Here is a 17,997-nt window from a genome sequence, read left to right on the forward strand (position 1 = left end):
TGAGGCTACAATGGAGACCTGCAGAGCTAAAACATGTTTTGCTTCTGTGGATATTTTCTCGGCTACCAAAATGCATAAACCCAGAGACGGCTGAACCCACCCTGGCTTATAGTCAGTCTGGATAAAAGAGGAAGGCTGAAATTATGAAAGAAATATATTTTTTGAAAAAAGGATTTGACAGAAGAAAATTGAAGTTCCATACACATTTATAGACATTTTCACACTTTTCATCACATTTGCCATGTTATTCCTCTGATCCTAGTGACTTTTACTAACTTTTCTTACTGAGGAGACAGCAACACTGCATGAAAATAAGAATCACTTGTGAACTTTTCGGTAATTTAGGGACAGATTTTTCCCCTTCAACAGTTTTCTGTTTCCTTTGCTGGAATCTTACGAGACTTGTCAAACTTTGGTCATGACTGATTACTTTTCTTAGCTAAAATAAATGATTTTTAGGTCCTAAAAGAGGTAGATGATGCTCCTGACCTTTAGTTATTGACAGTATGTGGAGATATCAGTAACATAGGACCTAAATACTCAAGAGGACAAATGACTGCCTTCACATGTAGTCTCACTCAGTGGATTCAAGAGCTCATACCAATCTTTCCCCAAAACTATTTATAGAAAATGCAATTAAAACAGAGTATGTTGTTGTGAGTGTAGATAAGTTACACACCTGTGAGGTAGAAGGACAGGAAATTGTCCTTTTAGAGGATTAGTACAACTAATTTACAACAAATTAGTCTGTTAATGGAAAAATAAGCTTCTGGCTGTAATTATAAAGCTTTTTTGTGTGTGTGTGTAAAAAAAAGTGTAATTCTAACATTCTTTCTCATTCTCTTTGCAGGAGATCACATCAGACTGTGGGAGAGGTCACTCCTTTCGTCCACCTCTCTATGCTTTACTGTTCATTCAGCTGCTTCTGCTTTATCCGCCTGTCAGTGCCCACATTCACTCACAATTACATTAACTCCGCTAGTCCATGGTTTATCCTGCTTTTAGCCCTCCTTAGGTTATGTCCCACCCTAAAACCCCCTCCCCTTGTACTCCCCACACCCTTCCTGCTCCTAACCCCTCTCTTTTGTTCAGTCATAAGTAATAGTGGGACTTCCCACAGCAAGTGGAAGCCCTGAGTGCCGTACTACCCGGCTCGCTTCAGTGTGTGCCGTTTTTGTGACCACCACTGGACGTTCATGTCTTCAGTTACATCTGCAGGCAGAGCAGGTGGTGCCAGACCCCCCTTTCACCCCTGGATCATCAGAGGCAACTCTGAAAAAGAGGAAACAAGCCCACCTTTCACCATCCAGACCAGGAGGGAGAGGGTTAAGGGACAGGTTCTCATTTGCAGACCTCTCACTTTGCATAAACTGGAGATCTGAGGTTCCCTGTCTGCCTCTGTGTCCTCATACAGCGGGACTTCTTCTCCTCTCCGTCCATCATCAGAGTCTCACCATTTGCCTCTTGTAAGGTTTTGGATCATTCAGCCAGTTGCAGCACCATAGAAGAAAACACCAGAAAAAAAACTGTCGAGTATTACCTGCTGAAGTGATGAGTATTCCAAACATTCAGTATCTTTAGGTTTTAATATGAAAAGCAAGTTAAGTGTTAACCTAAAAACAGGAGAATTTGTGTGTTATATCTACTTGCCAAAATGAGATATACCTTCATGTGGTGTGAGTTTTATAGCCAAAACACAAAAAGGAAGTGGATTTAGATTTAGGATAAACCATGAGAGGAAGAGGAGACTCAGCAGCTGAATCCTGACTCATTTTCTGCAGCTCTTAATCACAGATTAGCACTTTAAATAAAATAATAAAAGGTCCACTGGGGATTATTGTAATTACACAATGGTAATCACATGTTTCTTAAAGTGTTTTCCCTTCATATGTACTATTAGACGCTGGTGTTTTCTGCCGGCTGTAAAATCTGAATCAGCGTTCGGTTGCTGCGGGGACATTGTTGATGTCATGTAGTTTTCACTTTTACGATCGACCATTCTGACCTCAAAGTTTAGACTGATGTTTAAAAAAAGCAATCCCTCTGATGACAGCCTCACCTCTGCCAATCCTCTCAAGGCTTCTTCACCAAGGCTTATGATCTCATATTGTCGTGTCTGTGCTTTTATTTGTGTCACTCAAAGCCTCACTGCAGTTCCAGGGGAGGTTTTTGCTTTATTTGGGGCAGGCCAATCGTTTTTTCCTGTTTTGCTTCTTTTTTTTTTTTCTTTTTTTGTTATTTTGACTGATGCTGTTTAAATTTCGAAATCATCTGCTGCTGGGGGATTGGGGCTTATCAGCATTTTCAGCTATAAAACAGAAAGAGGCCACTCAATATGGTGATCACATTCAGTAAATGTCTTGTTGTAATCAGTCACAGTCTATCTTTTATCCTTTGCGATATGTGAAAAGGGTTTTTTTAGACTCCCATTTTTAGGAGCCACTCTGTTTCATAGTGCCTTGACGCACTTTGTTTTCGAATGCATTGGCTGTATAAGAGTAGAGCTACTGTATAGTATCTTTAGAAAATCAGTCATGTTTGAGGATTTGGATGCTGCACATCGACATATAAACTAACAAAAGAACTAAAATTGCCCCCCAGTGGCTGGCTGCAGAATAAGTTTTAAGTCCCGCCCCCACATGTAAACTAAATTACTTTTTCCTAAGAAGAAAACAACTACTTTTTCCACTTTTTAACCTGCACCGCTTCATCATTTTTACCTTATTATTAAATCCCAATTTTAAGATCTTATTTGTAATTAGTCAGTTAATGCTTAAATTCAGCGACTGCCATGTCTGCTAAGGAAAAAAGGATTTAATAAACACTATAGTACTACTTTGAGGCTTTAACTTCCCAAATATGTACTGAAGTTGATCAATTTTGAAGAACATCACCACCTAGTGGACTGATGTGTCATGTGCAAAAATAATTATTCCACAGTGAAAATGTGTTGTCACACTTTGTTCACTATTATGACGCTTTATTTAGCAATTTATGTCGTTTGTCCTATGCTAAAATTACAGTAGACTATTGTGTTTATTATTTCATAGTATGTAGCATGTAGTAGCCAACTAGCATCCTTTGAGGTGGGTTAACCAATGGGTGTGTCCAAATCCAGGAGCTGCATGATTCAAAGTACGCAGTTTAAGGCCAGCTACGTCACAAAAACACAACAAGGCTGTCTGAATTCGAAAGAGACTCAAACCTCTTTTAAGCTCTTTTTACGAGACGCATAGTGCCAGCAAATCAGCGTAATATTACCACAACGGTGTGTCTTATCAACCATGTCGGCATGGTGTTCCGTGAATTTTGAGGCATTCGATCTACCTCCTTTAGTAGTATTGTGGTAATTGTCTGGCTTATAAACGGCGATTTACTTTCAATATACTTTCCGGCTGAAGCTCGGCAGTAACTCCCCACATGATCATGACACCTCCCTCTGTTGTGCCAAGGCGAAATATGCATTCACCAGCCCGGTGTTGCTGCAATATTACTACCAAGCATGGTGGCACGAATGTCGCAAAATTCCTGCAATGCATTTGACAAGATGATTAAAGGACAAATGATTCAAACATTTGATTTAAACATTTTGTTTATTCAACACATTTGATTATTTCAACTTATGAGTGGTAAAGTCATGTAGGAACTTTGAGGTACGTGCGCTTTATTTAGAGTGAGGAATGCAGGAGTCTCGCATGAGGCCTTGAGCAAAGATGTTATGGCTTCTTTGGTCAGTTGCACGTCGTACACTTGTTTTTCTTTCTTGGAGGCCAGACAGACGGTGTTTTTGTGTCTGCTAATTAAAAGCTACTTTCTGGTCAATGTGTAGGTGAAAATTTGACCACTGGTACGTAATACCAGACATGTTACTTTATATGTCGATGATGCTATAGTAGAGTGAAAGGGCTCCATGCAGAGCTACCATATCAACTGCCTCAGTTTAATGTATGTCCCTATGGCATCCAAACAGGCCCTCCTATATAGAGTTCCTATACCGTTCCTTTACAAAACCATGTATAGAGCTATGAAACACCATCAGTATACAGCAACTTAACCGGTCGTGGAGTGTTTTTTAGGGCCACCTGACTGCTATTGTTCTGCCTGGTTTGTGAGTAAATTGCGTGTGGATGTGTGTGATTAAAAACCCTCAGAGGGAACGTGTGCTTGGCTGTTTTTTAATTTTCATGTTTTCTGTGTCACAACAGACAAAAATCAGTGTTTGTGGTTGAGTAAGAAGGGATGAGAGTTAAAGAAAAAGGTCCGTTTATTTTTGAATCTGCTTAAATGTTGTTGTAAGAGGAGGAAAGGTGGAAGAATGTGTCAGTGTTTTTCTGTTTTAACAGCTCTCAAAGCCTCTTTAAATGCCTTAGTGTTCTTGGACGCGGAGCTCTGATACTTTCCCACACGTGTATGCCCTTTGTCACTCAAAAATTCTCCCTCTGCTGACTTTTTCTTGGTGTTATGCAGTAAAACAAAACAAAAAACAGTGCACTCTGATTTTTTTTTACCCCATTCTGAGGGCAGTCCATGATTGATGCCTGTTTGATTAAATGCTTGAGAGCAGGTGGGAATTTTCCAATTTTTAAAAGCCTCTGACCTTTGGTGTTCACTTAAAGCTCACTGTACAGCTCAGGTGGGAATGGCTCGCAAACAGCTTCAACCTTAAACCACACTCTGTACAGTCAATGTGACTAATCGTGCTGGCACAGTAACTGCAGCTCAGGTCTTGTTGAAACCTGAGAAAACAAAAAAAAATGAAGTAAAAGACTGTTACGATGTTTTTATTTTATTTTTTTCTAATTTGGCTCTTTTGATGCAGTTGTGCTTTTCTGGCATCTGTTTGTTTCTGTCCCGTGCCATTACTGTTATCATTTTCAGACTGTACTTACCCTTTTCCACTGTCTGTAAATGAACGCTACACGTGCCTGTGGAAATGTAACTCCCTGCAACTTCCTCTCTTTTCCGGGATCTGTACGGTCAAGCACTAAAATATGTAACGCTACACTTTGCGCACCTGCAGTAGGACTTTATGCACACACACACACACACGTAAACAAACGTGTTACGGCACTTATTTTACACTCATAGGGAGAAGTGGAACACCAGACCGGAACGTCGCGTCACTGGTGGTTTCTGAGATTTTAGAGGTAAGCTCAGGGAGTGGGTCTCCACAGAGCAGCACCGTACAGCGACGGCTGATTTCTCTGGTTTGACAGATTTACTTTTGCCAAAAACAACAGAAAGGAGAAAAAAAATGGTAAAATATGTAAAATTGGACCAGCTTGGGAATGAGAGGGAGGAGTCACTTAGAAATAAGTGAAGAGGACTTCCTCCTGACCCTCGCTGAATCTGTGTCTCTGTGGGAAAGACGTGCGTATGTGATTCTGTAGTCTGTAGTCTGGTGCTATGTGACCATGTGTGTGGAAAAAAAACCTGCAACGTTTAGAGAAAAAAAGCATAAAACCAGTTGAACTCAAAATGACGTTTCAAAAAATATATAGGATTACAGCACTGTTGATAAGTATGAGATCTGAATCTGATGTCGAAGTGTTTTTTGTTTTATTTTTATTTTTTTGCTTTACTTCTCGTGCGTGCGTGGGTGTGAATGTCCATCTGCGTGGAGGATTTAGCTCCTTCTTTTTTTTTTTTTTTTTGGGCGCTGGTCCATGTCGCTCCATTCTTTTGTACAGATGAAGCTTAAAAGAAAAAAAAAGAAGAGGGCAAAATTTGTAAAATATTGTGTCTGTGACTCCTTGTAAAATATTTTCAAATTGTTTATTACAGAGAATCAGTTATTAAATAATGTTCATATTTTTCACTTCATTCACGTGTGTGGTGTTTTTATTCAGTTTGGGATTATTTTACAGTGAGATATATGAAAAATATTTTTGGGTATTTTATTATTGATAATTAATTAGTTATTAATGTTTAACGTTCATTCAAACACTCCCAAATCTTTTTGGCTGCATTGCCAATTAAGGTAATTAAGGTTAGATAGTTGGTCAAAATGCACAATGTAACAATAAAAAAATATTTCTGATGTTTTAGCTTCTTAAAAAATAATTCTAGTTAAACCGTTTCCATGTTTACCTGGAAACTTAAGTAATTCTTACAAATGAATGTAATTTTTAAATTGTATTTATCTTCACAGAAGCTGACTGACAAAATCCTTACAGTTTTCTAATGTGCAAGATGTGTATGAAGGCAGTTTAGCTGCTTGCAGTGATCAGTATCATCCACAAGGTGTCAGTATTGTCAGCAGAAGAAGTTAGAAACTGAAAACTGATTCAAATTTGCTTATGGTAAATACTCTAACGCCATTTTTTTTTTTAGATATTTTTGTCTTTTGTTTGATTTGTGGCCCAACAAAAGCGCTAAAATCAGGAAACTTTGAGCAGGAAAGCAAAAAAATTATCAATTTGCAAGTTCTTGAAGAAAAAGTCTACTTTTTTGCCGTTTTGCAGGCTTCAATAATCAGTGAGGATCACAGTGTGCAGGATGATTTTTTGGTCTAAACGTCATATTTGATTGGTTCCACTGAGTCATTTTTCTGTTAAGCATATCTTTTCGCATTTGGAGCATCACAGTGTACTCAGGAAGTCCGTGAGAGCTTTGTGCCAGGTGTTCGGGTCATCCAGGTAACAAGGGTGACCCGCTCCTTTCATCACCACCACTCTGTGATTGGGCAGATTGCTCAGGTTATGGAGCGATAGCTCCCCAAGCTGTGTGTCCTGGTCCCCATAGACGATCAGCGTTGGGACCTAAAAACGAAAGTGAAGAGAAAAAACGTTTCCTAATAAATAAAGACAGGAACATTTTTAAATGTGGCTTAAGTCATAAAGGTGTCATAAATAAAATAATCACACTGTACTGGTAGTTTGACAAGAGTTTCACTTTATCATTCATGTCTGAGCAAGTCAATTAGATATCCAGTGGCTCCATTTGGCAAAAAAAAAATTAAAAAGATCTAAAGAAAAAAATATTTTTTAAACAAAGAGAAGAGTTTGCTGTAGCTACTCACACCCACCTTTACACCCTGGTACTGTTCTGCTGTGAACTTTTCAGTGCAGATGGGAGCGACGGGGACGTAGGCCCGAATGAGAGACTGATGCTGCAGCAGGAAGGGGAGGGAGTACATCCCACTGAGTGACGGGCTGATCACCACCACTGGAGTCAGGCTCAGCTGTTCACACACCTCCTTCAGAAAACCGGCAGGGCCCAGTTCCCCCACTGGTGCCGGCGCCTTGGCAGACTTGGACTGACCAAGTTCTGTGGACAGATGGATAGACAGGGAGGACTTGTTTGGACTTTTTGTGAAGACAATCAGCTTTATACATGGAACAAAGAACGTTCACCAACAAGAGTTTGAAAACAAAATAGATTTTAATCAAAAAGTAAACACCTGCACTGAGATGTTTTCAGTCTAAAATTACAACCATAGACATGATTTTACACCCCATTGGGCACTGGAGGGCATAACAGCATCACCACCATATTGGATGGGTCTCCTCACTCTCCAAAGTCAACGCAGAGTGAGCAACTATGACCGTTTTTGTGCAGCCTTCAGTTGCAACAACCGTGCGTTTTTTTTTAGTTAAGTACAGACCTTCCTCAGTAGAAATGAATGCACTGGGGGCAAATGGAAACCCATCTAAGATGGAGGCTGGCCACTCAAATAGGCTGTGCCAGTCCACGGCGCATCTACGTATACAGTGAGGAACATAAGTATTTGAACACCTTGCGATTTTGCAAGTTCACCCACTTAGAAATCATGGAGGGGTCTGAAATTCACAATGTAGGTGTAGTCCCACTGTGAGAGACAGAATGTAAAAAAAAATCAGGAAATCACATTGTATGATTTGTAAAGAATTTATTTGTTTTGCACTGCTGGACATAAGTATTTGAACACCTGGCAATCAGCAAGAATTCTGGCTCTCAAAGACCTGTTACTCTGCCTTTAAGAAGTCTACCTCTACTCCACTTAGTATTCAATTAGTAGCACCTATCTGAGCTCTTTAAAGACACCTATTCACCCCACAGTTAGTCAGACTCCAGCTACTACCATGGGCAAGACCAAGGAGCTGTCAAAAGAAACCAAAGACAAAATTGTGGACCTCCACAAGACTGGAAAAGGCTACAGGGAAATTACCAAGCAGCTTAGTGACAATAGATCAACTGTTGAAGCAATTGTCCGAAAATGGTAGAGGCTAAAGAGGATTGTCAGTCTCCCTCGGACTGGGGCTCCATGCAAGATCTCATCTCGTGGGGTATCACTGATGATAAGAAAGGTGAGGAATCAGCCCAGAACTACACGGGAGGAGCTGGTCAATGACTTGAAGAGAGCTGGGACCACAGTTTCAAAGGTCACTGTTGGTAGAACACTATGCCGTCATGGTTTCAAATCACGCATTGCACGAAAGGTTCTCCTGCTCAAGTCATCACATGTCCAGGCCCATCTGCAGTTTGCCAATGACCATCTGGATGATCCAGAGGAGGCATGGGAGAAAGTCATGTGGTCAGATGAGACCAAAGTAGAACTTTTTGGTCTAAACTTCACTCGCCGTGTTTGGAGGAAAAAGGAGGATGAGTTGCATCCAAAGAACACCTTCCCTACTGTGAAGCATGGGGGTGGAAACATCATGCTTTGGGGGTGCTTTTCTACGAAGGGGACAGGACGACTGCACTGTATTAAGGAGAGGATGAATGGGGCCAAGTATTGTGACAATTTGAGCAACAACCTCCTTCCCTCAGTCAGAACATTGGATGGGTCGTGGCTGGGTCTTCAACATGACAATGACCCGAAGCACACAGCCAGGATAACCAAGGAGTGGCTACGTAAGAAGCATATCAAGGTTCTGGAGTGGCCTAGCCAGTCTCCAGACCTAAACCCAATCGAAATTCTTTGGAGGGAGCTGAAACTCCGTGTTGCTCAGCGCCAGGCCCAGAACCTCACAGATCTAGAGAAATGTGCGGAGGAGTGGGCCACAATCCCTATTGCAGTATGTGCAAACCTGGTCAAGAACTACAGGAAACATTTGATCTCTGTAATTGCAAACAAAGGCTTCTGTACCAAATATTAATACTGATTTTCTCAGGTGTTCAAATACTTATGTGCAGCAGTGCAAAACAAATAAATTCTTTACATTCTGTCTCTCACAGTGGGAATGCACCTACAATGTGAATTTCAGACCCCTTCATGATTTCTAAGTGGGAAGACTTGCAAAATTGCAAGGTGTTCAAATACTTATGTTCGTCGCTGTATTTGTCTGTGGTTACAACCTTCAAAAACCCCTCCAACTTTCTGCTTCATTCCCACTGTGAGGAATCATAAGATCTAACATCGGTAAACACAACAACTGGAACTCTTGAACTTTGTCTCCTCTGTCCATTCAACTCTGTCCAGTCATTTTTCAGATCAATGTAGAATCTGTCACTTGGATAAGACCCACATAAAAACCTCTAACCTGAACTTCCCTTTGTGAAGTGGGTCAGTCCCAGAAAGGTGATCCTGACCAAGAAGCTTCTGGGCTTTTGAGGTCTAGGTTTTCCTTTCAACCAGTTTCCATACAGATTTATTATTAAACCACAAATATGATATCTGCAACACTAAAAATTGTTGCTTTACTTATTTGTTGTTAGAAAGTGGTGTTTCAGCATTTTAACACAGCTATCTGTTGATAAATTTGACGCACACATTTGCTTTTCTGTTTTGGGGGCAGTTTTCTACCTTTAGACAATGACACTAAAGACCTGTTTAAAAGATAGTTTGGACTTGTAGTTGGTTATAAATGTGGCATTTCCTCTTCCTGCTCATGAAGACCTCTGTGGTAGAACACTTCTCCTACGGCAGACACACCTGGCAGGTCGATGGCGATCGCACGGCATCCAACTTTGGCCAGAGTCTCCAGAGTGCCGATGCTGAGCCAGTTTTGTGAAGAGAAACGAATGCCGTGAAGAAGAAGAACTGACATCTTTGGGTCTCCTGTGGCAGGTTCACTCTGTCTGTAGAAAAGAGAAGCGTTGCAGGAGTCCACCCGCACGCTCCCCTCGGTCATCTTAACAGCTGACATCCTAAAGGCTGCAGAGACAAAAATTATATTCTAAATAAATGGAAAAGACTATATTATACAAAAATCTAGGCAAAAATATTCAGGTATGACTCATTAATCTAAATCCAAGATGGCGCCAGTGTTACCGGTGTAGCGTCATGAATGGCCTCTAAGTTGTGACAAGGGTCACATTTTCCCAGCTGGGTCAAGCTGGGTCAACTGTAACTTTGTCCCACAGATTAAACATGTAAGGAGCCATGATGTCTGCTGAAAATCATCTTTATCTGCTGCTGTTCCGACCCAGGATGAAGGACACGTAAAGTTCACAATAATAATTTTAAATAATAACTTTAATAAACTCTTGACTTTATTACTGTTATTACAATCATCAAAAATAATCTCTTGGTTCAGTATAAATTTATTTTAATTACTGAAATTACTTATTATACTTTGGGTATAATAATGATTATGGTTGATAATCCTAATGTGTGTTCAGCAAACCAGAAGGTCATCTTGCACGTAATCAGCCTCATTCAGAAGGGATATCCAGGGTAAAGGGTAAAATCATCTCACGTCTTTACTCATGACCAAGCTTTCTGATGCTGAGAGGGCGTGTTCTGAGGGTTTTGTTAAAACCGAATTCCAGCAGCAAAAGTTCAGTTCTTGAACCATACCAGGAGACGAGGGGCGGCCGACCGAATCTCTACTAAGCATTCTGTCACGCTGATAAAATTGCTCTGAATAAACGCACTGTAACCAGCTGACGCAAAACTCCTTCAGAGTTAAGCCAGACGCTCGACACCGTGTACCCGCGACATCTCTGGACCAGAGGATCGGTTCTACTCAAGTCTTCTCTACCGGACCGAGTACCCCTGAGGCTGACAACGTCCTCCTTGACCTCTGGATCCACATAGAGGGTCGTCTTGCTGTGTGAGGTAGCACACAGATGGTGTTTGATGCTGTTCTTCCTAAGAAACGACTCAGTTAGCTGCAAAACAATTTTCCACCCAGAAACGCTTCTCTCGTTGAAAGAAACCTTCTGATATTCATTCACACATCCAAAAACTCGTATTTTCATTTTAGCTTTCATTCAGTCACAGGTTTGCCTTTAACCAAGTTTTAATATCAAATTGTCTGTTAAAAATTGTCATTTCTAAATTGTCATTTTTTAAAAGTGTTAGTAATAAATTCTTAACTTCATGATGAATTATATTTTTTTCAGGAAGCTAGAAATTGTTGGAAAGGTTCGTGGCATGTATGAGGGATGGTGAAATGATGGAATAATCCACAATATTTCTTTGAAGACCTAAAGACTATGAATACATTTTTGTGAACCTCACTTTGTTTTGTAGAGGATGTGAATAGTCCATTAGGCTCTACAGCCTATAAAATTGTTTGGATAATACCGGTATGTTAAATTAACTTGCCTATTCCATTAAAATACTATAATGAGCAGCACATGCACAGTAAGAAAAATATGCTACTTAAAATCAGTAGGTGATAGTGTGACCTGCAATACAAATAGAATAAATTAAAAAAATACAGGAAGCCCCCCCCATAAAAACTACATGAAATATACACATTTACTTAGTACGGAACTGGTTGGTATGGATAAATCAACAGTGCTTACATCAGGCCGCCAATGCCTGCTATAAGCTAAAAAGTAAAAGAATAAAACATTTCATGTATTTGAAGCTTTTTACGTTCGTTTTTCATAATTTTCAATAAAGAATTGAGGAATATAATGCAACTTTTGGGGTAAAACAATAACTTACGGTGGAGGTTACGTAGTTTTCGGTGATACGCCATATGCCATTTTAGGATACGTTAAAAAAAATTAATTATTCGGGGAGAGGGTTCACCTGACTTCCGGGTTCAAACAAGCACTTCCGGTAAGAAAATGGCGACTAGAGCTTTCCTACAGTCGCCATTTTGCTGCAGCCAGGTACTCTTGCCAGTTTTAGCTAGATAACCTTTAATAAGCTAATTGTGTGCAGCTTGTTGATTGTGAGCAGGAGGGTTTAGACAAGCTTGATGAGCTGTAGACGGGTTTATTTCAGTTTGTTTGATTCTCCGTTTTAAAAATATTCCCCACAGTTTGAAATACATATATATATATATATATATATATATATAATATTAGGCTATGTATACTTTAAAGGGACTTTACGGAGTTTTGAATTTTTATGCTCGCGAATGCCCCCTCAGGTCAAAAGTGTAACGGCAGCTTCAATAGTAGGCTCGTGCGCGAGGCGCGCATGCTGTACGTGCACACTCCTTAACGAAAATAACAGCTGAGACAGTTCCTTGTGTGTGTGTGTGTGTATGTGTGTGTGTGTGTGTGTGTGTGTGTGTGTGTGTGTGTTGTGGGTGGGGGTGGGGGGGGGACAGGGGAACGCGCAGCTAATTAATTAAATAATTTGGTTCTGTACCTTTCTCTTCAGCACAACCGACAAAGGTTTAAGATGGGTCAGTCCTCCTGCATGCTCAGATCATTCCCTTCCCTTGCTTGAAAAATTGTTCCAAAATGAAAGTTGAACCCACATCTTTTTTATCTGTGAATTCAATGTCGTTCAGGGAGTCTCAAATAAAAATTTGGGCAACTTACTGTAAAAAAATATATCATTAATGTAAAAAAGAAACTCTAAAACAACTATGTTCATATCCAGAATCAAACCCGGGTCTTCTGCACGAAAGCCTGAAGTCTTACTAGGCGAACTAAAGTGCTGGTGATGTCTTCTGTATCTGTAACATTTATATCCTTGATGACAGCTGAAACAACATTCAAAGAATGGTTCGGAGGGCTACGCCTGAGCGTGAACGCGCATGAAGCAGCCTGCTCGACCCGAGCAGCTCTCTTTTACTGTGATTTTACAGAAAAATAGGCAATCACAGTAAAAATGCCAGGACTCATTTTACAGGACCAGGGCATTGCAGGAGAATGTATTAAGAAGAAATTTATTATTTCTATACATGTTTTGGCTGTCAAACTTCCATAATGCCCCTTTAAGCTACTGTAGCTTACAATTAAATGTACTATTTATGAAAGATTAAATGCTTTGTGGAGTGAAATAACAGGAATTTCTGGGCCAAACCCATCCTATTTTATAGGCACATCTCTGGCGTTTATAACAAATCAAACCTTTTGAAAATCAGTTAAAAATGTCACATTGAGAGGATGGTTTGGACCCAAAATGCAGTAACCCAGGATGACACGAGGCAGAAGTGGATATGAAGTAAAAATTCTTTTATTTTAGGAGGCTGGGCATAAATCCATAGGCAAATGCTGGCAAAAAAAAGGCTAAACAGAAGCTCTTTCATGAGCAAGATCAGGAGAACACACGAGATGGACAAAACAACACTGACAATGACAATGGACCGACAAGACACTGAGACAAGACAGGGCTTAATTAAACTGGGGCATGATGGGAGGCAGATGAGCTGCAGGTGTGTGGGGAGAGGACCAGGTGAAAGCAATACTTAATCAGGGAGGGAACTCACATGACCTAAGAAAAAACCTAAAAACAAGAAAAGCAACCACATAACTAATATTCTAAAGGGAAGGAGAACTACAAAGACAGGTGGGACAAAACATATAAAAGAGACTAATAAAATGAAAAGCTGAAACTATAAACACTGCAGAGGGGTGACTGGCTGCAGAGGGGTGACTGGAGACGACTAAAGGAACACAGGACCTGAGAGATATATTTGGAAGGCTGAAGACCAGGGGACAAATGAGGAACACAAAGAGACACATAAATGAGACGCAGACAAAGGACACATGAGGGCACTATGAAACACAAAAGGAGAACCTGGAGTGGGAACTGGAGGGGCTGGGGAACAAAGGGACTGAGAACATGACAGAAAATGGAGCAAGTTAGAGTTATTTAAATAGTACATGCACCATACACCCCAATGTCAAGAAAGGGGGCAGCTGTCTGAGGTAAGATGGCCACCACGTTCCTACGTCGCATCCCATTGGCGAACAGCGGGGACGAGGCATCTAGCGTTTATATACATATCTATGGTTTGGAACTATTGGGCTTTGGAGCATGACGTTGCACGATGGGGGCGTGGCCAGAAGCAAATGTATGCTATGTTTTAGTCTTTTATTTATGTAACAATTGATCCGTTTAGAAAATTGGCTTTTATACTGGGGGGAATTTTAGACTAACATAATGTAAGGATGTCATAACTTTCAATAGAAGATATCTAGTTCTGTTTAAATTTCAGCTTTAAGGGAGTTATGAATATATTATGTAGTTAGGGGTTTCTGAAGTCCATCAAAAAGTGCATGAAACTAAATTCAGAATTATATTTTTATTATCACAGAACACAAATCAACTACAAAGTAGCAATTTGTTTCAAGGTGAGTTGGATTCGCAAAGTTATCAGAATTTTGAATGATTGTTACTAGTGAAGTTGTAGTGAAAGTTGTAAAAGTGACTTACCTTTGCATGAATGATCACATATTCACAATAACGAGGCTTAAAAATATCCAAATCGCGCACCCAGCCATTGGTGAACTGAATGTGTGCCTCCAAAGACTTGTAATTCCGAAACAGTTTTGCGGTATAGGTACTGATTCTACAGGCCAGATACGAAAATATATCTGGGAAGGACAAAGGGAGTAGATCGTCTGGGTCTCTTCTCCATTGCCGTACCTCATAAGGGTCCACATTTCCAAGACACTCGATCTTCTGTAAGTATCTTTCTCTAAGTATCTTTCTTTGGCATCCAGACGCAATTTGTCTCGATATATTCCTTTCTCTTTGGAACTGATTTTAAGCATGATTAGTTACCTTCTTCTCAACCACTTCTCTCGTTTGTTTTGGTTTGTGGGCAATAAAGATGGCGCAGCAAAACCACAAAGCATTGCGCGATAACGTTGGTTCGAAAGCCCTATAGAGAGCTCCATCAACTACGTGACCGCAAGTCGCTGAGTTCAAAGCGCCGTGTCCCAAGCATCGACATATAAATATTGGACAATGGGTTTCCATAGGCTCCAATAACACGTTTTTGAGGCCAAATGGGAGGTGGCCACCACCGCCATTTTGACCATGTCACAGGCTCCGTCAAGCCCAGACAATTCCACAAAGGGAAGAGAGGAGGAGCTGAGGGTGGGGCTGTAAGGCTGGGATCAACTGACAACACCCGGTCGAAATAGCTACAAGCTAACCTGAAGCTAACCCAAAGCTAACGCGGAGATGGGAGCTAAGCTAACGGAGGTAGCAACCTAGCTACAACCGGAGTTAACTGTGCACAACACCAGAGCTTCTGAGTCAGAGATACGCTGGGCTGACCGCTGGGTAAAACCGGGTGGAAAACAGAGGTCTCCAAGACCTCCACAGAGGTCTCCCGAGAGGTCCACAAGCTGGCAGCCGCGCAGCAGACAAGTGCCGCTGCGATCTGAGATGCGCAGAGCTGCCGCTGGGGAGAACCGGGTGGAAAGGTTTCCATCCCAGAGCTCCACAAGCCGTCAGCCCACGCAGCAAACAGAAGCCGCGATCAGACAGGGATGCGCCCAGCTGCGGGGAGGGGAGAACCAGCCGGCAGCCAGCGCAGCAGACAGAATCCGCGATCAGACAGAGATGTGCCGAGTTGCGGGGAGGGGAGAACCAGCCAGCAGCCCGCGCAGCAGACAGAAGCCGCGATCAGACAGAGATGCGCCGGGCTGCGGGGAGGGGAGAACGGGCTGAAAACAGAGGTCTCCCGAGAGCTCCACAAGCCGATAGTCAGAACCCAGCTCCACCAACATGTTATATTTCAACCCATTTTCTAAAGTGCAGCATTATGTTAAATGCACTGGGTTTTACCCTATTACATTTAAATTTCATGGTTAAACAGTACATGTTAAAATCTAAGCTCAGCTCTGCAGTGACCTAAAATACATAAATATAATTTTACTTACCGAACAAAATGAAGTGGAGACTCCTTGGACGCTCTATTAGTGCAATTAATGCCACAGCAAGTCATTTTGTCCAACAATTGCACAAAAAATATCCAAAACAGAATTCACAAGCACAGAGACTCAAAATCTCGGAACAGTTTCCAGGCCAGACCGAGGCTCTACTGAGGCCTTTCCACGGAGCTAGCTCTGCGGTCACGTGGATCGGATGCTCATTAATTATACAGAATTTTAGGCTTTTAATAGGGCTGTCACGGTAACCGCAAAAATGAAATATCGCAATATGAAGAAACCCACCGCGCTGCATCATGGGCCACCGCGATTACTGAACTGATTCAACTCAATGATGCATGTTGAGAAGGATGGCTGCACTGGTATCAAAACGAAACGTTACTTCGCTCCTTTGGGAGCACTTTGGTTTTCAGTACGTCAGCTGCTGTGCAGCCAGAGTCCTCGGCCGAGACAGAGCTGCCACCAGCGGCAAAAAAATAATAAACGCTCGGAGACCTGCTGAAGTCCCAGACAAGCACTGCTTCTGCAACCGTCCAGAAGAGAGTTTGAGCCGAGCTGGAGCTCACTCGCTACCTGCAGGAGGAATGCATCCACTCTAAAGAAACCCCCCTGACATGGTGGAGCAACAACCGGGAGAGATTCCCTTTGCTCGCCAGTCGCACGCAAGTATGTGTGTGTTAGTGCAACGAGCGCACCATCCGAGAGGGTTTTCAGTGTTGCTGGAAATGTTGCCACCCCTCTCAGATCCTCTCTCAAACCGTATATGGTTAACATGCTGGTTTTCCTTGTGGGTAACAAGGACGTGACCGAGCTATAAATCACCGTCATTCGTGTGTGTGAAAGTGAAAGTGAAATGATAGTGCCCCGCGCCCGGTACATGTAATTTTTTATGCTTGATTTTAAACAACTAAACAAAATCGGGACTTGTTTCTTATTTGATAGATGCTGCAGCCAAATTTGCATTTAAAAGTTTAACCTTCTCCTGAATTTTGTTGTTTTTAAGTTCAGTCGGACTCCGACTGTCGGAGAAACAAACGTTACTGCGATCTGTGCTGTTACTGCCCTTTGATCTGCATTCAGTAAAGTGTTATAAAAGAAGGCATGGCAATTTTTAACCTTTTTTAAATGTGTAAACATTATGTTTAGATAGTACTGCAATAAAAAAAAGTGCTGCAATAATATCGCACACCGCAATATTAAGCCACCCTGAATCACCGCAGGGGGAATTCCTCAACCACGACAGCCCTAGCTTTTAATACACTTAAACAGAAGAGTGAGAAAAACATCACCCCCCTCAGAGTTGTCATGAGTGTAAACTAGATAATTTAAACAAAAAACATGTTTTTAGTACCAGGCTGTAAACATGTTTATTTCTGCTGTGAAATTGGTATTTTTAACATGGGAGTCAATGAGGATTTGCTCGCTTCTGACACCAGCCCCCAGCGGATGAGGGTGGAACTGCAATTTATGGTATTTCCGGTATTGCTTCAATTTTTGAGCCGCATTGTGGGGGCTTGGTCGCAAGTTCGCAACTCTCTCTTTTTACAGCTCTGGGTCCGATGTAGTGGCTTATGTGCAAGTAAACAATCACCAGAGAACAGCTGAGGACTATGACACATTAAAGGGTATTAGAACCGCTTTAGGACGTTATTATAAAAGCCCTTGGTCTCATGTGCGCACACAGTTCGCGCAGATATCGCGTTTAAAACGTTTATTAATACATTTCGCGTCTATTTGCCTTTGGACCTGTCCCGGCAGGTCCAACTGGGACAGGAGGAGTTTCATCAAAGCCCAGATCGGATCAGCTTTTATTTGTGGAATCGAGCTGGTATTTTTGCACTTTTCAGTCCAAACAGGGCGATGATGATGAGTTTCTTACCTTGTTTCGTACGGTGAGATTAAGGAGAAGTCAGTCAAGCGGCAGCAGTTTCACTTCAACTTCCGGAAAAAGGGAAGGAAACTGGAAAAAGGCAGCTCCTGCTGACGTCTGGTGTCCGTCTGGAGAACTGCGGCTGATCCCAGACCGGT

At 41.6% G+C, this 17,997-nt stretch overlaps 2 protein-coding genes across 5 annotated transcripts in view; one reads left to right on the forward strand and one right to left on the reverse strand.

Annotated features, from left to right (window-relative positions):
- cacna2d2a (calcium channel, voltage-dependent, alpha 2/delta subunit 2a) overlaps positions 1-5,823 on the forward strand; it is a 214,157-nt gene extending 208,334 nt beyond the window's left edge. For all 4 annotated transcript variants that reach the window (XM_070549925.1, XM_070549926.1, XM_054730345.2 and 1 more), the window contains one exon: positions 851-5,823. In XM_070549925.1, the coding sequence (XP_070406026.1) occupies positions 851-973 (123 nt within the window). In that variant the 3' untranslated portion in view covers positions 974-5,823. The remainder of the gene's footprint in view (positions 1-850) is intronic.
- On the reverse strand, positions 5,635-17,969 carry abhd14b (abhydrolase domain containing 14B). The gene is made up of 4 exons (XM_015958976.3): positions 17,849-17,969; positions 9,857-10,078; positions 7,028-7,269; positions 5,635-6,761 (listed from the first exon to the last, which is right to left on the reverse strand). The coding sequence occupies exons 2-4, from the start codon at positions 10,068-10,070 to the stop codon at positions 6,582-6,584; spliced, it is 636 nt and encodes a 211-aa protein (XP_015814462.1). The 5' UTR covers positions 10,071-10,078; positions 17,849-17,969; the 3' UTR covers positions 5,635-6,581.
- Between the last annotated feature and the right edge of the window lie 28 nt (positions 17,970-17,997).

This window comes from Nothobranchius furzeri, chromosome 3 (genome assembly GCF_043380555.1).
Source record: "Nothobranchius furzeri strain GRZ-AD chromosome 3, NfurGRZ-RIMD1, whole genome shotgun sequence".
Taxonomy (NCBI): domain Eukaryota; kingdom Metazoa; phylum Chordata; class Actinopteri; order Cyprinodontiformes; family Nothobranchiidae; genus Nothobranchius; species Nothobranchius furzeri.